We start from the raw sequence: 21,146 nt of genomic DNA on the forward strand, positions 1-21,146 counted from the left end.
AAAATATATATTTGGATTGGTTTTGTATGCATAACAGATTCTATGGTAATATGTAGAGGGTCTTCAAAAAATTCATAGAAAATGAATATTATGGAAAAAACCATGCATGACTTTCAGAATTTTTTTGCATCCAAATTCATGTTTTAATTTCATTTCCCATAAATTTATAAACTACTGAAAATATTAGTGGGACCTAGTGAAATGAAAGATGGTGAGGATGGATGAAATACAAAGGGTCTTTAAAACATGGGTGTATTACCCATCCAGAAATTTTAAATAATAAAATTTAGATAGAAATAAGCTATTGCATTAGAATTAATATTTATAAGAGATTTATTTAAAATTTATGTATTCATTTAAAAAAAATCTTGATCTTTTCCCAATCCTGTTTCCTTTTATCTTCCCTTTCCTTCAGTGGAGTAGGGCGAAACTGGGGCTGGGCATCTGCAGGCAGCAGCATTCTGGCTGAATTTGGTACACTGCATATGGAGTTTGTCCACCTCAGCTACTTGACAGGGGACCTGGTTTACTACAAAAAGGTTAGTTTTCTTTTCTGTGTTGGTTATAAAGGAGTGCTTGAAGATTTTCCCAGAGACTTGATTAATGCTTAAACTATTTGACTTCCTAAATAAATTTTTATCAGGCCTCTAATCTTTATCTTTTTTTAAAAAAATAATTATCCAAAGAAGTGTCCTTCCTATCTATGTAGAACGTATTTAAAATATTTATTGTTACTATTTGAGAAGTTGTAACCACTAATTAAGTTTTTATTTTTTTAATTTTATTGCCAATACTATTAGGAATTGTATGTAAGCTCCTAGCCAGCATGGCAAGAAAAAAAAGTGAACAAAAGTTTTTTTTTTGAGAGAGGTTTTTGCTATAAGGGCACGTGCGCTTGCCAGAAAGACAGACAGAGACAGAGAGACAGAAAGCGAGGAGTCACCCCCCAGGTGGGATGGCCATGGCACAGTCCCTTCTCCTCCATTTTCCTCGGGATCTTGGACACGCACGTGCCCAGCATGAGTTTAAGCCACCGGATCTGAGACTCAAACTTCAGTTGACTACATGGGAGTCCAGCGACATGGCCATTATGCCAACTGCTAGTCCCCAAACAAAAGTTTTAAGAATTGAAGAAGAAGAAAGAAAATAATAATTACTCACAGACTACATAATTACCCTCCTATTATATTAAGACAGGTCATATTTGAACTACTAGAAGTACAAATTTAATAAGTACAAAAAGAAATAAAATATCATTTTATAAAAAGGAACTCATATGGTGGGAACAGAAATATAAGCTTCCTGTAAATCTAACAAAAGGTATAGTTCAATCCTTTATTTATTTCTTTTTTCTTTTTCTGGAGAGTTTTTTTTTTGCTATAGGACGCGTACGCTCGCCAGACAGACAGAGACAGACAGAGAGATAGAAAGCGAGAAATCACCGCCCCCCCCCAGGGGGGATGGCACCACCACAATCCCTTGGATGGCCACACCACAATCCCTTCTCCTCCATTCTCCTCTCGGTATCTTGGGCACGCACGCACACGCACCCAGCGTGAGTTTTAAGCCACTGGGTCCAGTATGCGAACCACGGTCGACTAAGTGGGAGTCCAGTGACATAGCCATTATGCTAACTGCTGGCCCCAATCCTTTATTTATTTATTTTTAAGATTTTTGCCATGAGGTGTATGTGCTCACTGGAGCAGAGCGAGCGAGAGAGGGAAAGTAAGATATCACCCTCTATGGTGGGTGACCATGTTGTCTCCTCCATTCTCCTCTCAGGCACACATGCACACATACCCCTGGTATGATTTTCAAGCTGCCGGGGCCAGGACATGAGCTGCGGGTGGCCATGTGGGAATCCAGCACCTTAAAACATCACACCTTCTGCTGGCCTGAGTTCAGTACTTTATTAAAAGACTCTGAGGAAGACCTAAATAAATGGAGATGTATCATATTCATGTTTAGGCAAACAATATAATCAAATTTTCATTCATCTACACATTGTTCTAAAGTATTAATTTTAATGTCAGTCAAATCCCTACTGGGCATTTTTTTGTTTTGTTGAAATGGAATTTGACAAGACACTTTCAGAATGTGTATAGAAGAGAAACATCAAGAAACTTCTGAGGAAAAGCACCTTCGATACATTTGCATTTACCTAATTATCAAAATTAACAGTGTAATATAGAGACAAAGAGACCAATAGTGATGAGCTGGATAAAAAGCCCTTAAACAGACCAACATTCATGTTAAACTTGTTATAACAAGATAATATTATGGATTATAAAAATTTTAGGATTAAAAGATTAATTTTTGAGAATCATTATTTAACTTTATTTATTATCATTATTTTTTAATTTGACCAGAGAGAGAGAGGGAGAAAGAGAAGGAGAGGGAGAGGGAGGGAGGGAGGGAGGAAGAGAAGGAAAGTGAGAAAGCAAACTGCCAGGTCCAGGACTCAAACCACAGTCGGCCATGTGGAGTCCAGCACCTTAACCACTAACCACTTAACCAGTTGCTGACCCTGAAAGACTAATTTTAAAATATAAAACTTTTATACTTTTAGAATAAGAAGCATATACCCTCGGGGTAAAGAATGATTTTTAAAATAGGAAATAAAAATATTATCTAGTAAAAATATATATATCCTGTAATCCAGAATTTCATTCTTTGGTATAAACATTTATATCAGATGCACAGAAACTTTGTATTAGCAATTTATAATAAAATACAACATAATATAGTGAAATAAATATAGTGAAAATAAATAATGCTTATATTTATCCATTAAAACAGTATGATACTTTTATATAGTTCAAAAGAGTTAAATAATGTATTGTTTAAGGATTCAGAAATGGCTTTAATAAAGTCAGGATAATAATGAATATGAAATTGAAGACTATAAATACATATAAGATGAAAGCAGTGATATGTAAATAGGTAGAGGTAAACAGATCATCAAAGATATTTGTAGTGTTAGATTTTTAAAACTGGAGTAGAATCTATACTTATCCCTTTCTATGTATGAAATATGTCATCAGTTAAGAATTTTTAGGTAAAGACTGCAAAATCGAGCCAGATCACAGAATTTTGTCTGTCCTGAGCAAATAGCAACAGCAAAAATAATAAAGGCCATCAAAGCATTTATCAACAGCATTAAAGGAAGGAAAGGCTGTAACTTAATGTTATAAACATGTGACAGTAAAGGGAACACACACACACAAAAAAAATTAAAAAAAAAAAAACAAAAACAAAGAATTCTTCCGTGGTTACTGAGTCTGCTTACTACTCTTGTTCTAAATCCTTATTGGGGAAAGAAAGTCACCAGATTCTTGGTATTTCCTGTTAATGCTGCAAATTAGATCAGTGCTTAGGTTATCCAATTGCCCACAGCCCCAGTAGAGTTTTCTTATCTTTTATTTTTTAGAAAGATTTTATTTTAAAGAATTATTTGATTTAACTTTATTTATTTATTTATTGTTAATTTGGCCAGAAAGGGGCAGAATAAGGGGGCGAGGGGAGTGAGAAAGCAAGCCGCCAAACTGTGGTCTACCATGTGGGAGTCCAGTGCTCTTAACCACTACGCCACCTGCCAGCCCCCTGAGAATTCTTATCTTTTATCCTGCTTGAACACATAGACCCTAGGATATTAGATAGTACTCCAGTATTCCAGAGAAATCATGGCAGTTATGCAAATATACAGCAGAAACAAAAGCAGGATTCTATAACATGTAAAAGACCGATAAATAACCTAGTTTTGTATTTTAAAAAGTCAAAAGAAAACATCACTGTGAGTAATTCATATTATAATAGAAGTTTAATCCAATAAAATTAGAACTAAAAAACAAAATAATAAAATGATGCAAAAAGGCTATAGTGCTAAAGAAACAAATTGAGACTCAAAATACTATGTTTCTATAGCTAATAAAATAAAATGAAAAACAACAAAGAGCTGATGATACGTAGTTGAAAACTGATTGTGGAATAAGGGCAAGAGATGGATTTGTCCTGTGATCTAGTCCTTAAGAAGCTGTATTGCACAATTGACGCTGGTTTGAGTCCTTGCCAGGTAGCTTGAAAAACATACTGGGTATATGTGAATAATGCCCTGAATCCCAAACAGGATGACAGAACAAAGGCAAAGAGTGTGCCGTATGACCGTGCCCCATGGGGAGTGCTTTCTCCTTCTCTGTCTGTTTTTTGCAAGTGTATGCACTCTGTGAGAAATAATATTTTTTTAAAAAACAAGAGTTAATTAGAGTAAAAACACAAATCATAAAGTGATTAAAATAATAAATTTATGACTGGCAGATAATCTAACATATGGGTATCTCTAAAATAGAAGCCCTAACACATAGTACTCACTTAGAAGCAGCAAGAAGAAACACAACTGCAAATGACATTTCAAGAAAAGTTTATCTATTATATGAGAGAGACAGAAAGGAGAGCAGAGAGTTAGGCACTTGAGCAGGGTCTTCCACTCTGCTCCCCCCCTTATTCTCAGCCAGCGTGGATCATGGGCACATGTACACGCTCAAGGAGGTTCCAGGAAACAAATCCCAGGTGGGTCCAGTTGTGTTACCACTGGGCCATCACACAGCTGTGCAAATTTCATTTTTGACAAAATTAAGAGCTACTTGATATTTCATGTCATAAAATAGGAAGAAAGGTTATCATTAGAAAACCTTACAAAATCTAACCAATTTAGAAAGGAATCAAAATAAATCTCTGCTAAAGTCCTTAGCCTGTTCATATATTTTGTGATTTTCCTCCTTTTAATCTTAGATCTTTTATAAATTGGAATGTTAGGAATGTAGGGATATTTATAGTGGGAATAATATTTAAAATTCAGCAATTTGGTTTTATTCAATACTTTATTTTCATCTATTAAATTCAATTAATATTTTTATACAAATGTCATGTGAAAATTCTACTTGTACAAAGTTATTTCTGCTCTTATATTTAATATTTACATCTCGAGTATGTCTGGAATGATGTTCGTCACTGAGATTTCCGATAGCAGTTTCTTGGTAATGAACGTTGGGATTTTAAATGATTTCTATCTGTACTCTTTATATTGCTTTTGTTATTGTGGGTGTAGGTTCTGAATGAGGAAGAAGCACAAACCTAGATTAATGTCAAGCTTTGATGACACTTGTTTTTGTTAATTGCATTCTTATTTTTATTATGCTCAGGTCATGCACATTCGGAAACTACTTCAGAAAATGGATCGTCCAAATGGTCTTTATCCAAATTATTTGAACCCAAGAACAGGGCGCTGGGGTCAGTGTAAGTGTTCCTAGTACAACTGATGCTTTGTTAAACAGGTATTTGTCTGAAAACTCTTTGTTTCATGTAGTGAAGAGTACACCATGTGTAGTTAGAAGCTCTCTGTTAGTGTCTAGCTCAGTAATCTACTAGTATTGTTACCTTTGGCAATTTTTGAATCTCTTATAGCTTTAGTTTTCCTGTTTATAAAAGGAAAACATTAATAATCTGTTTTGCAAGGGTATTTTATTTCATGTATGTATAAGTTATTTTGCTAAAATACAACATGGTACTTTGAAGAGTTGTGCTTTACACTCTTTATAATAAAACCAAATCTTCATGTAAATAAGACCATGCTTGGGTAGATATTTTTAGGAGTATGAGAAACAGGTGAGTATATGACATGACTAAAGAAGAGGAGTTGCTCATGGACGAGCTATGTGTAGTCATTCATTTTAGATGGTATCGTGATATTCATTATTAGGTTGTGTGCCAAGTTCTTGAATGATACTGGAAATGGTGAAAGAATATATAGGGGCCAACCTGAATGAAAGGAGTTTCAGGCTAGCGGGATAGGTGGACACACTTTAAAGTAGCTGGGATATAAATGTTTCAGTAGAGGAATGTACCAGTTGTTAGGTGAAACTGTAAAAGAAGTGATTCCTTCTGCTAGAGGAGGAAATATCTTTTTGGGTAGGGGGTAATTTTTTTCACTAAAGCTGTACTTTTATTTTTGAAATAATTGCCTTAAAAAAATAATCATCAATCTGGAAATGTAGAACTTACAGAATTTTAGTAAGTATGGGTTTATCAATGTTGTTCTCCCTTAAAGGTACGAAGATTGAAATTAATAGTAGAAATTGCAACTCTGTTCCCTAATAAAATAATTGGATTATTTTTGAGTCTAGTGAAATAATAAAATAGCAAGAGACAAAAATAATAATCATTTAATTAAAGTAGCTGGGATATAAATGTTTCAGTAGAGGAATGTACCAGTTGTTAGGTGAAACTGTAAAAGAAGTGATTCCTTCTGCTAGAGGAGGAAATATCTTTTTGGGTAGGGGGTAATTTTTTTCACTAAAGCTGTACTTTTATTTTTGAAATAATTGCCTTAAAAAAATAATCATCAATCTGGAAATGTAGAACTTACAGAATTTTAGTAAGTATGGGTTTATCAATGTTGTTCTCCCTTAAAGGTACGAAAATTGAAATTAATAGTAGAAATTGCAACTCTGTTCCCTAATAAAATAATTGGATTATTTTTGAGTCTAGTGAAATAATAAAATAGCAAGAGACAAAAATAATAATCATTTAATTTTATGTGTTGAAAACACTGCTTGTGTGTCAGTAGAGTACGTGCTGGTATGAATATCAAGAGTAGGAAAACATCTGCCATAGAATTGTCTTTTAGACTCCTTTCTTGGAAATTGTCCTTTATTTTGTGAAAGAAGAATAGATTGGTCAGTGCAGTTATGGCTTTCCTGAACTTGAGAATAGATCTCAGTTTTTTTGGATCCTCTTATATACATTTCCTGTCTCCTGAAAATCTTTATGTGTAGATCATTTTCCTTTTCTACTTAAAATTTTTTTTTCTTAGAGGTTTTTGCTGTAGGGTACACATGCTCACTGGAGAAACAGAAAAGAACAATGAGAGGGAAAGTGAGAAATCACCCTCACCCTTGCCTCCTGTGGGGATGGCTGTAATCCCTTCTCCTCCATTCTCCTGGGAATCTTTTTTTTTTTTTTTAAAGCATTATGTAATTTTGGTACCAGCAGTTAGTGTAATGGCTGTGTTGCTGGACTCCCATGTAGTCGACTGCGGTTGAAGTCCCAGACCCAGTGGCTTCAACTCATGCCAGGTGCGTGTGTGTGCGTGCCCAAGATCCCGAGAGGAGAATGGAGGAGAAGGGATTGTGGTGTGGCCGTCCCCCCTGGGGGATGATTTCTCGCTTTCTGTCTCTCTGTCTCTGTCTTTCTGGCGAGTGCATGTGCCCTATAGCAAAAACCTCTCCAAAAAAAGAATTTTAAAAAATTATGTAATTTTATTTATTCATCCATTTATTTGAATTTGACCAGAGAGAGAGAGAGAAAGAGAGGGAAAGCGAGAAAGCAAGCCACCAAGTCCGGGACTCGAACCATGGTCTGCCATCTGGGAGTGTCCAGTATTTTGACCACCACACCACCTGCTGGTGCCATTATTCTCCTGGGATTTTGGTCATACACACACATGCACCTGGTGTGAGTTTCAAACCTACTAGTCTGGGACTCAAGCCACATTTAGCCATGTGGGAGTTCGTTACCCCAAACCCCACGCCACCGGCTGACCTGATCATTCTTCTTTTTCTTTTGAAGAAAATAAAGATCTAATGTCTGTACTGAATGGAAATGATATTTTCTGAATAAACAAAAACAAAAAACCTTGAAAAGTACATTTCTAAAATATAAAAGTGTAGTTTTTCTTATTCCAGATAAGGGTGACTATATTGAATGTCTACTTAGTAATTTGGGTGAGTTCTGTTGTAAATTTTTTATTTCTTAGTGTTAGACTAAGATTTTGGAATATTACAGCGTTGGTGAAAAAATTATGATCAATCCTGCCTTGTACCCTATGCCAGTGATATATTCTATGTGATATAACTATTTAAATGTAAAAGATGAATCCATAAAATACCAAGAAATGGTTGAATACCTAATCAGTAAAGCCTTATCTAAGCATGTCACATAAAGCAGAAAACAGTAACGGAAAAGGTATGCATTCTTACTGTCTATAGATGTTAGCCTCCTACAGTTTATAACAGTTAAAAGGTAAATTACAAACCTAAGGAAAGAAATGTGAACATATTTGGAAAACAGAGTTTTCTTATCCTTTTTATATTAAGACCTTTTGTAAGATCAAAAAAGATGATTATCTCAATTTAAAATGGTCTAAGAAAAGTTTATTTGTGATAAAACAAAGCACAACTAAACAGTAAACAGAAGTTTATGTTTAGCTCTAAAAGTGCTGTTAATGAAGATAAATGGTACTTGGAGACTGTGATGTGATGACAGTTCTCTACGTCTAGAGTGCTGCCACTGTACTAATACTACAAGACTACTGTATCTGTAGCATGTCCATACACTGGTTATCAGAGACTTCTCTCTTTCCACTTCATCACACCAATAATAAAATCAATGTAGCTTTAGAATCAAGACTATTCTTTGACTAATAAATTGTCATCTACTTGTACTCAGTGTTGAGAAAACGCTAGCTACGTAAAAAAGAATGGAGATGGACCTTATATCACATGCAGAAATTCATTTAAAATAAACCAGTGACCTTACATTTAAGAACCCAAACAGTAAAATTTTCAGAAAATGCAGGGGGAAATTTTCATGACCTTGAATGGCACTGGATTTTTTAATATGATACCAAAGGCAGAGGAAGAGATAGAAAAAAATAAAATTAGGTTTGATTAAAAAAGAAAACTTTGTGCATCAAAGGATATAATCATAAGAAAGAAAGACAACCCACAGAATGAGAGAAAATACTGGCAAACATTGTATTTGGTAAACGTCTATATCTATACTCTAATATAGACTTTTATCCTACAATGTAACACCAAAAAGTCAACCCAATTAAAGAAATGGGCAATGGTGGGGCCACATGGTGGCATAGCAGTGATATAACTGGACCCACATGGAGGATTCGAGGATCATGTCCTGGAGCCTCCCCATGTATACTGTGTATGTACATGTATGCTCATGACCTGGGCTGTTTGGGGGTGCATCACAGCATTAGGCCCCTACTGAGAGTGTCTCTATCTGTCTGTTTCTTTCTCTTCTCTCTCAGAAAGAAACAAGTAAATTTTCTAAAAAAACAAAATGCCAACTCAAAGTTACAAAAACTATAAAATATGGGCAAAATGAATAGTCATTTTTTAAAAAAAAAAAGAAATGGAAAGTAAGTACAGTTGACTTTTTGTATCTAGAGGTTCCGCATTTATGAAATCAACTGTGGACAGAAAATATATAAGAAAAAAATAATAAAAAGAAATACAAATAAAAATAGTGCAGTGTAAGTACTATTTACATAGCATTCGCATTGTATTAGGTATTACAGGTGTTCCGGAGATGATTCAAAGCATACTGGAGAATGTGTGTAAGTTACGTTCAAATACTGTTCCATTCTGTATGAAGGACTTGAGCTTCTTGAGGCTTTGGTTTCTGTGGACATCCTGAAACCAATTTGTACAGCTACTGAGGGATAACTGTACATGAAAGAATTGAGTAAGTGAAGAGTTGAAAGAGGGAAAGTGAGAAACCACCCCTTGAGATGGTGGCCATGGCACAAATAATGTGGTACAATTGCCACATTATTAATCATTAGGGAAGGCAAATGAAAACTACAACGAGACAATACTTCTCAGCCACCAGAATAGCTATAATCAATAGGATAGAAAATAGTGTTCATAAGGACATGGAGAAATTGAAGCCAATGTTCAGTGCTGATGGGAATGTAAAATGGTACAGCCTCTGTGAAAAGCTGGTAGTTCCTCAAAAAGCTAGCTGTTGAGTTACCATATGACCCAGCAATTCAACTTCTGTGTATATCCTCAAAAGATTTGAAAACAGGGACTCATGGCAGATACTTGTAGCCAGTGTTCACAGCAACATGATTAACAGACAAAAGATAGAAACAACCCAAGTCCGGCAGTTGAATGGATAAACACAATGTGGCATAAACATGCAATAGGATGTTATGCAACCATAAAAGGTAATGAAGTTTGATACCTGTTCCACCATAGACGAATCTTGAAAACATTATGCTAAATGAAAAAAAGCCAGTTATAAAAGAGCAAATATTGTATGATTCTATTATATCAGATGTCTAAACTAGTCAAATTTATAGACAGAAAAAAGATTAGAGGTTACTGTAGATTGGAGTGAGAGGAGAAATACAATGGGGAGTTTTTACTATAGACTTTTAATTGCAGTGGTGAAAAAGTTTTAGAAATAAGTAACGGTGATTGTTGTATAGCACTGAATATAATTAATGCCACTGAATGGTACACACTTAAAAATTGGGACTAGCCATTGGCATAATGGCTATGTTGCTGGCCTCCCATGCAGTGACCACGGTTCGAGTCCCAGACCCGGTGGCTTAAACTCACACCGGGCATGTGTGTGTGCATGCCCAAGATCCCGAGAGGAGAATGGAGAAGGGATTGTGGTGTGGTCATCCCCCCTGAGGGGTGATTTCTCACTTTCTGTCTCTCTGTCTTTCTGGTGAGTGCATGCACCCTATAGCAAAAATCTCTCAAAAAAAAGAGAAAAGATTAAGATGGTAACTTTTATACATATTTCACTGCAATAAAAAAGAAAAAAATGTAGCTAAAAAGTAACAACTCTTTATTCTTCTTTGTTTCCTCCCCACAAAATAAATTCAAATTATTTTATAGTACATCCACTCTCAGCAGTTATTAATTTTGAGAATGTTATAGAAGAGCATTCATTGGTTATTTTGAGAGGAGGTCTAAAATTCTAGCGAGCTGCCCTGATAACCCTTTAGCAGCTGCAGTCCTTACTAAATTGACCAATTTGTTCCTTTTAATGTTTTTGTGTATTTTATATCAGTGTGTGAAAAGTATATCAAATTGCAGTATTATCATTGAGCAATATACATCTGTCATATCTATAAATAGTCTCCAAAACAAACATTTAATTGAACTGAAATTTAACAATTCAACTTTGGCTAACTGTATTATAATTAGAGTAATGATAATGTCTGTGACATGCACATAGCAATCACAGAGAATAATTATTGGTAATTACCTTCAGGAAAAGTACTTGGCAACAGATTTAAAAGAATATAGTAAAGAATTTAGATTTAAAGGCAAATCAATTTTTTAAAATTATTTTACTAGTGTTCTAAGTATAATACTTAGCCTATGCCATTTAGTGATTAAAGTGAGGAAAATAAAGGGAATTAGTCCTTACTGATTTAATACATTTTATCTACTAAAATAAAAATTGTGGAAGAAATAGAATGGATATACCATTCATAGTTAGAAGGCTAACCCTGACTTTCTTGCTTAATAATATAGGTAAGTGAGTTAGCTTCCCCATGCCTCTGTTATTTTGTCTGTTCTGATTGTACTTATTTAATAGGATAATCATGTAGGTCATATTTATGAATAATAAATTCTAAGATGCTTTATCTTAACTTTCATTCTAGAATTTCCTGTAAAAACACTTTAAGATACAGCTTCTGCTAGAAACCTGCCATTAAATGAATGACATGCTGAGATCATGTGAATCATTGATCTTTAGGAATGCTTTTTAAGACCAATTCAGGAATTGATAACGCATGATTCAATGGTTCAAATAAAAAAGTCAGACTGCTGAGTGATAAATCCCATAGTTAGCCATGCATCTCAGACTTCCTATGTATTTATTAAGCACATAGTGTTCCACTGGACCATCTCCTAGAAGACCTGGGAATGATGTGTCAGGCAGGACTGGAACTAAGTCCTATGACCTTTGTAACCTAAGACTCTGTAAGTCCTAGCACTAATACACTGATATTAAAAACCTCTTCTAGGCTGGTACGGTAGTACGGTTAAGTGCTGTGCATGTGGGCCCAACGGCCTGACAGAAAGGGGAAATGGAGGAAAAAGGATTGCAGTGTGATCACACCCTGTTGGGGAGCTTATTCTCTCTGTGGTGCACTTGTCCTCTGGCAGTAAATACTGGGTTGTCAGTAAAGTCATGATGTATTTCCGACAGCCCAAATAAACATATTCTTTAAACCATGGCTAAAGACTTGTGCCTTTCCCTTCTTTTCTTTAATCTGTGTTTTAAAATCTTATTTCTTTCTTGTTCATTTGTTAATCCTTTCATTTTACCACAAATCTGGAAATAGATGGATAAAGCCAAAGTACAAAATAAAATAAAATCCGTATTATTTTAATGACTCTTTCTTGTATGTATGTTATGCTAAGACTTCTTTGCCTATCTCCTTATGAGTATTTTATATCTTTAAAGAGACTCCTGATTATGAACATTAGTTCTCTAGGGTACTTTGTACCTTTCTAGACATATTATTACTTGTTATCATTTGATTCTGTTATTTCCTGAACCAAGAGTTTTTTCCCCTCTTTAGTTCCTAGCACATTTATTTAAATGTTGATTTATTAAGATGTACCTCTTAATTTTTGGACAGGTGACAAGGTAGTACTTAACTTTTTAAAAAGAAAATTATTTTATAGGCTAGGAGGTAACATGGAGCTTAAAATGGCTAGATCTCACATGGCCGACCCAGTGGTTTAAGTCCTGGGTCCAGAAGCTTGAAAATCATACCAGGGACATATGTGTATGTGATCAAAATCCCAGGAAAAGAATGAAGAAGAAAGAACTGAAGTGTGGCTGTCCCTTCTGCGGTCTGATTTCCCACTTTCCCCCTCTCTCTGTTCTCTGTGTCTGTCTATGGCGAGTACTCGTGCCATACAGCAAAAAAAAAAAAAGATACTGCTAAAGAGAGCTATAGTTTACTCTGAAGAAGGTTGACTTATGTTGCTTTCAGTTCTTGCTGTATTTTTATTTTAAGAGAGGTTTTTTGCTTTAGGGTGCATGTACTCGCCAGAGAGACAGAGACAGAGAGACAGAAAGTGAAAAATTACCCCCCAGGAGGGAAGGACACGCCACAATCCCTTTTCCTCCATTCTCCTCTTAGGATCTTGGACATGTACGCAGTGTGAATTTTAAGCCACCAGATCTGGAACTCGAACTGCAGTTAACTACATGGGAGCCCAGCAATGTAACCATTATGCTATCTGCTGGTCTCAATGCATTTTTTTCAGACAAGGTCTCACCCTGTTGCTCAGGCTGGCCTTGAACTCCCAATTCTTCTGCCTCAGCCTCCGGAGTAGTTGAGATTATAGGTGGGCACCACCTATCTGGCTTTTTTCTCGATTTTTAAGACTGGAGAGGAAAATTTTATGTAAGTGATGATAATATGTGGATTGCACAAAAGTATATCTCACTAGAGGCATTAGAAATAAAATCAATGTTGATTTAGAATGTTTCTATTATTTAAATAATTGGTACAAGAAATTATAAATAGAGGATCAAATTATGTATGGATTTGAGAAGTTTTACTGGGAACTATAGAATGTGCCCATTACTGTAAACCAGGAACTCCATTCAGAAAGTGTAGTTATAGTCACCCAATAGTTGTTACATGTAAAATCACTGGTCTCAAATGCAATGAAATGTATTAGACTAGCATTGCAGATAGAAATATGTAAATTTTTCTGTATGAATAAATTTATAACGTAAATATTTTTATTATAATTGTTAGGAATAATGCATTTTTTACTGTGATAGTTATTTTTTAAAGTTGTGAAATGGTTAATCATAGCTTAATTATCCTAAAAATGATTAAACAATTTGTCAGAAGCAGAGAAGTCTCTTAACATGCAGCAATGAAGTATAGGAAGGCCATGAGCCCTGCCTTTGAGGCTTGTCTTCTAGTTATGTTGACCATGTGGTGATTGGGTTCCTCTACTGCACTCACAAGCCTGGGATAGGCTTACCACTCCATACCCTACTCATTAACTTTCCCCACGACTTTAGAAACTACAAAATGATAATCTTTTTTTTTTTCTTTTCAAAACACTTGGAAATATCAAATAGATATTTAGATCCAATGACAGAAACCATTATTTAATTACATATATTTACTAAGTAATATTAGCATTATTTTCTTGGTTAAAATATACAGGAAAAAGAAGTAGCTTCAGGTTCTTTAGTAGAATTCTGTTGTTTTAATGTATTTTCAGATGGCTTATAAATTAAAATGGACAGAATTCTTTCTTGGAAAGTTTATATTTTGTTTTCAATGGAGATAATTGATTTTTTGACAGAAAATATAATATTCTCTACATCTTTCAGTAATAGGTTTAGTTTTATTTTAATATGGTTTTTTATTATAACTTAAAATTCATATTCTACCTACTTCACTTAGCGAATATGTATTCTGTTAAAGCTAAGCAATTGGGGCTGGCGGGTGGCTTGGTGGTTAGTGTGCTGAACTCTCCCACATGGCAGACCACGGTTCAAGTGTCAGACCTGGTGTCTTGTTTTCTCACTTTCCCCTTCTCTTGCTCTCTCTTTCTGTCTCTTTGGTCAAATTAAAAAATAATAATAGATAATAATAATGAAATTAAATAAATTTAAAAAACACTAAACAGTTAAGGCATGTACTGTAAGGAATAAGTTGTCATTTTTGGAAACTGAAAAAAACTAGACCTGGTTTTGAGAAAACTCTAATGAGGAAATAATTACTTTTATCTAACAAAACTGTTTATAAAGCACATTGTAATAAATAGGTTTAATTATGAGGCTTAAACCAAAAATATCTACTGGAAAGCTGTTGTAATAAGGATCTGGATTTAGAATAGCTGTCTGTGGGAATGGTAGTTATCTTAGACGTCTTCCTTTCCTTTATAACCTACATTTGTTCTTCACCAAGTCTTGTCATTTCTGATTATTTCTAAAATATTGTTTTCCTCATTCCAACTGTCACTTCCATTTGAGTACCTGTTTTCTTCTCTATATCCTCTTATCAGTAAATTCCTGCCCATTCTGTTAAAGACGAATAGGAAAATTCTAAATTAAATAACTCTTTAAATATACTAGTCTCTCTTAAAACCACCTGTTTCACCTGTATGTATATATATGTATACACACTCATAAAAATAATAATATCAGTTTTATTTGGGAGAGAGAATCATAAGGATATGTTTTTCTCTCACTTACAAGATTTTTGCATTCATTAATTTCACAGATACTTACTGAACTCCTGCTAAATACACACCACTGTTCTAGATCCTGGGCATATGGATGCAAACAAGCAGACAGTGACCCTGATATTTTTGTAGAACTTGTATGCTAATGAAGAGGCCTACAGGAAGCCAATAGATGATGTGATGTCATAAAATAATAAGAATTCTAATAGAGCTGTTCTAGTCATAGTCACAAAGGATCTTCTTGTTGCTAAACACAGTGATCAGTTCTCAAGCTTCATCTTTCAGAGTTCATCAGCACCTTTATTTCTCTTCTTTTTTGAAGCAGTTTTACTTTTTGCCTTAGTTAGCTATACTTTTAACAACAACAACAAAAAAACTAATTTCTTCTTTAACCCTAGCCTCTTACTATCGAATTGTTCAGTCCTCTTTTCTCCAGTGTCATGTTTTTAAATGCCATCTATGTACTGATGTCTCTCAAATTTAGAACTCCAATCCCCACGCTGAACTCGGCCTCTGTACATATATATTACATTATTTATTTGACCTCTTTACTTAAATATATTATAGGTATTTCAAACCTACTATCTTCAACTGAGCTCTTTATAATTCTTTCTATCTCAAAATCTATTACTCCTCCACTCTTTACTAAATTTCAGCTAATGGGAGCTCTTCTTGCTCATGCTATAAATTTTGGTGTCATCCTTTCCTTTTTTTTCCCTAAGATTTTTGCCTATAGGATGTGTGTGCTCACCAGAGAGTCAGAGAGTAAGAAATCATGCCCTGGGGAGTAGCCATACCACTGTCCTTTCTCCTCTGTTCTTTTAAGATTTGGGAAATACACACACACGTGCCCAATGTGATTTTTTTTTCAAGCCACTGAATCTGGGGCTCAAACTGTGGAGTTGACCATGCGGAATCACCTGCCTTAACCTCCACACCATCTCCTGGCCCCATCCTTTTCTTACTTACTTTACACCTGTACTATAGTTCCTCAGCAAATTTTGTTCTTTGCAGTATAGCTGGAATCCGACAGCCACTATCATGGGCTGAATCACCATCACCTGTCTGGATTGTTGTATTAGCATCCTGCTTTATTCTCCTGTTTTTGCTTCTGCTCTCTTTCAGTCTATTTTTAATGCAGAAGCCAATTATTTTTTTATAATGTAAGATATATTAGGCTATTTTGTAATGCTCCAAAGTCATTATGATGCTCTGCGTGAAGCTCTGTATGAACTGGCTCCCATTATCTCTTCTTCCTCATTTATTCTGCTTTAACTGACCTCTTCTTAATCCTTGAGCCCACTGGGCACATTTTTATTACAAAGCTATTGCACTTGCTATTCCCTCTGTTTGGAATGATCTCCCCAGTAATACATTGCTCACTTCTTCACTTTCTTCACTTTCTTTAGGTTTTTAACTCAAAAGTTACCTTCTCAACTCTTTCCTGGTCATCTTTATCTAGAATGTCTGTTACTGCTCTGACCTATAGGTACATACTTTGTTATATCCTTTTCCTCCATACTTATTAAGAGCACAGAATCTGGAGTCAGAATACCTGTGTTTGAATCCTACATCTGTTACAATAAGGCTATCTCATCTGCTAGTTATTTGATTGCAGTGGAAATAATAATAATAGAACCTACTTCATGGAGTTATTTTGAGGATTATATTGGTTAATATGTGTAAAGTATTTAAGACAGTACCTAGCACATAGTACCGTAGAGTCAGTTACTCTTTTTAATATCTGTTTAGTATCTCGAATTCAACATGCCCAGGCCCAGCCTTGGAGATACAGTGGTAACACAACACACTCTGCAATGCTGGAAGCCATATGGGAGACCCGGATTTGGTGTCCAGGTTGATCTGTACACACAAAGTGTGTGTGCATGTGTGCATGGCCCTTGCTGGCTGGGAAGGCTGTGGAGAGGATCTCAGCATGAGACCATGTTGAGGGTGCTTGTCTGTCTCACTGCTTCTCTCTTAAAAATTTAAAAAAAGTTAACATGCCTAAAACAAAACACCTTGCATTTTAAACCATTTTCCACTCCTGTATTTGCTATTTCAGTGAAGAACACCATTGTTTACCTATTGCTCCAGCTAGAAATCTAGGCATCATCATGATTTCTCCTTTTCTCTTTTAGTAAACACGTGATAGATAACAAAAAGAGTATGATAGAGTCAAGAAAGATGAAGTATTTAATTGGTAAGAATATAGATTAAGTATTTAAATGGTAAGAAGTAGATTCAATTGAAAGGTAGAAGTTAAAAATTAATTAAGAGGGGAAAGATTCCTGAGAAGGAAACTGAAATGTTTAGGGTTCAGGGCTATTAATAGATCGAGTTTGTAAGGTAGAACACAGCCTTTTCTTCTTTTTATTTTTTTTAAGGGTTTTTGCCATAGGGGCACATGTAGGCATTGGAGAGAGACAGAGACAGTGAGAGAGAAAGTGAGAAATCATCCCCCAGGGGGAATGGCCACACCACAATCGCAAGGAGAAAGGAGAAAGCATCCCCCTTCATAAGGAATGGTCCCCCCTTAACCCCTTCTCCTCCTCCATTTTTCCCTTTTGAGGGGATTGTAGGCATCCACAAACAAGTGACTAGCATGTTTCTGAAGATGCTGAATCCAAAGCTCAAACTGTGTGGTTGGCCTTGTGGGATCCAGCTGCCTTAACTACCAGGCCACAGAAGAGGTCCTATCAGATATATTTTGGCAAGTACTCTATCTCAGCTGGTGATCTGTCTTTTGATTTTCTTAATAATGTTGGAGAACAAAAGATTAAATTTTAAAGTCCATTTCGTAAATTTGTTCTTCTGTGAATTGATATCTTTGCTTAACCCAAGCTCACAAAGATTTCTATGTTTTTTCCCTAAAAGTTTATCGATTTAGATTTTATATTCAAGTCTATGATCAATTTTGAGTTGATTTTTTGTCTGTAGGCTTCTATGTTTATTTTTTGCATATAGATACCTAATTATTCTCATACCATTTGTCGAAAAGGCAATCCTTTCTCCACTGTGTTACCTTGGTACCTTTGTTAAAAATTATTTGTCCATTGTTTTTGGTCTGTTCTATTGGTCCATTTATCTATCATTAAACCAATACCATGTTGTTTTAATTAGTGCAGTTTTATTGAAGTCTTGAAATCAATTAGTGTTAGCTCTCCAAATTTATTCTTCTTAAAGTTGTCCTTGAAACCAGCCGTGGTGATGCAGGCACTAGGTACCATGCTGGAAGTTGTATGGGAAAGCTTTGGGTTATTGTTCTGGGCCTGCCCAAAAAAGCTGGATGTGTCTACATTTCTGACTTGGGGGGGGGGCGGCGATTGCAGCATGAAGACTCTGTCAAGGGTGCCTTCTCCTTAGGAAATAAACTTATTTAAAAAGTTGTTTTTCTATTTAGGCCCTTTTCCTCATTCTCCTCGTTGTGGATTATTTCTCCTGCTTCTTTGTTTGATAATCTTTGACTAGGTGTCTCATTATGTATTTTACCTTACTAGGAGGTGGATATCCTGGAATTCTTCTTGAGCTCTATTCAAGGATGCAGTTAAGACAAGTGGAATCAATTTGACCTTTTCCTATTTTGATTTGCTAGGTAAATCTGGTGCATTTTGTTGAATTGTCCTTCTATTGAGGCGAGCTCTTCCTGGGTATTCTACAAAATGTCTTGTGAATTATGATTTTTTTCTAGTCTGGCTGGTGAGAATGGGTTATCAGTAGGCTCTTTGCAACCACCAGGTAGAATTCCCTCTATTCCACTAAAAGTATTTCTTATGTGGCCTAATGACTGTCTTCTATAGACTAGTCCAAGAAAGATAGTGTTAGCTCTTGCTGTATAACAAACCATTCAAAAACTTAGTGGCTTGGGACCAGCAGTTAGCATAATGGCTATGTCGCTGGACTCCCACGTAGTCGACCGCGGTTCGCATCCCAGACCCGGTGGAATAAAACTCACGCCAGGCACATGTATGTGCATGCCCAAGATCTTGAGAGGAGAATAGAGGAGAAGGGATTGCGGCATGGCCATCCCCTCTGGGGGATGATTTCTCGCTTTCTGTCTCTCTGTCTCTGTCTCTGTCTGGTGAACTAATGTGCCCTATAGCAAAAACCTCTAAAGAAAAAAAAAATGAAAAACTTAGTGACTTAAAACAATGTATTATTTTCCAGAATTTATTGGTGCCTTAAGTAGTTTGGTTGATCAGACTTGGAATTTATTTATCTTTATCTGGACTTTATTCACATATCTACAGTTAGCTGACAAGTTGACCGGAGGCTTTGTAATCTTGCTTTTGTAATTACGAGAAAGCTTATCCCCAGGTGGAAGGACTCAACTCTGCTTCTTATGTTTCCTTATCTTCTATTGAGATATATCACATTGGTTGTTTTTCTTTTTTTGCTATAGGGTATGTGACCTCATCAGAGACAGAAAGAGAGAAGGAAAGTGATAAAGCATCCCCCTGTAGGAGGGATGACCTTGCTGCAGTCCTTCTCCTCCATTGTCTTCTTGGGATTTTGTCCATATACACACACATGCCCAGCATGTGTTTTTAAGCCACCAGGTTCAAGATTAGAACCATGCAGTTGGCCATGTGGGATCCAGCTACCTTAACCTTTATACTATCTGCTAGACCTATGTCGTACTTCTTTATATGACAGTATCAGAGTGCTTCAAAAAGAAGTGGAACATAGAAGACCTCTATAGGCTTATGTTTGAAATTGACACACTTACTTTTCACCACATTAATTTAGGTAGAACATGACACAGGTTGGTCTTTTTTTTTTTTTTTGGAGAAGATTTTGCTATAGGGCACGTGCGCTTGCCGCAATCCCTTCTCCTCCATTCTCCTCTCAGGATCTTGGACATGTGTGCACACATGCCTAGCATTAGTTTAAGCCACTGTGTCCGGGACTTGAACCGCAGTTGGTCAACTACATGGGAATCCAGCAACATAGCCATTACACTAACTGCTGGTCCCAGTTGGTCCACTTTTAAGGGATGGGAATTTGTTTAATCTTAAAGCAGCTTCTTAAATATTTATATTCCTATTCTTTTTTTATTTTACCTTACCAACCTTGTCTCTTCTTATAGGAGATCCATATTATGAGTATAGATTGGCAGACCAGCTTGTGGCCTGTTCTTGTATGGTCTGCTAACTTAGAATGGTTGGTTGGTTGTTTGTTTTGAGAGATATTTTTTCCTATACTTGAAGGAGACACAGACAAAAAGTGAGAAATCGCCCCATGGGCGGTGGGGAGGGGGTGGGATGGCCATGCTGCAATCCCTTTTCCTCCATTCTCCTCTCAGGATTTTGGGCATGTACACATACACGTACACACACCTGGTGGGAGTTTCAAGCCATTGGTTCCAGGACTTGAACTGCAGTCGACCATGTGGGAGTCCAGCACTTTAATCACCATGCCACTTGCTAGCCCCACTTAGAATGGTTTTTACATTTCTCTCTTTTTTTAAGGTTTTTGCTAAAGAGCATGTGCACTCACCAGAGAGACAGAAACAGCGAGAACAAAAGTGAGAAATCACGCCCTAGGGAGGATGGCCATAATCCCCTTCTCCATTCTCCTCCTGGGATTTTGGACATGGCTGTACATGCCCGCCATGAGTTTCATGCCACCAGATCCAGCACTCAAACCACAGTTGGCCATGTGGGAGTCCAAGGACTTAACTACTACGCCACTTACTGGTCCCAGTTTTTACATTTCTAATTGGTTGTTTCAACCAACAAGATCTTCATCCTCTATCTACAACTGTAAAATGGAGGAATATGCAACAGAGTCTGCCTGTTATCTGGCCTCCTAAAGAAAAAAATTTGCTACCCTCACTTCCCCATGTAAATCATTTTTATTACTGATCTTTCTTGGGCTTTACACTGTACCAGGAGGTCCAGTTTTCACTACACTGTTTCTGGAAGGAGAAATGAGAAAATAGAATGGAGGAAATGCAAAAGTAATAGAAAAAGAATTTTCTCGGAGCTGAAAGATACTCATCTTTAGTTTGAAAAGTGCCTAGCACAATAAGTGTAGAAAAAATAAAGATTCTACCTAAATTTAACTAGTGTTAAAATGATTCTA

General features: G+C 36.0%; 1 protein-coding gene across 1 annotated transcript in view; it reads left to right on the top strand.

Moving 5' to 3' along the window:
• The window catches only part of MAN1A2 (mannosidase alpha class 1A member 2), a 203,289-nt gene that overhangs the window by 131,230 nt on the left and 50,913 nt on the right, over window positions 1–21,146 (top strand). Inside the window, exons 7-8 of the mRNA XM_006161400.3 lie at window positions 416–539; window positions 5,199–5,292. Coding sequence (XP_006161462.1) covers window positions 416–539; window positions 5,199–5,292 — 218 coding nt within the window. The remainder of the gene's footprint in view (window positions 1–415; window positions 540–5,198; window positions 5,293–21,146) is intronic.

This window comes from Tupaia chinensis, unplaced genomic scaffold, assembly GCF_000334495.1.
Source record: "Tupaia chinensis unplaced genomic scaffold, TupChi_1.0 Scaffold138517_1, whole genome shotgun sequence".
NCBI classification, from domain to species: Eukaryota; Metazoa; Chordata; class Mammalia; order Scandentia; family Tupaiidae; genus Tupaia; species Tupaia belangeri.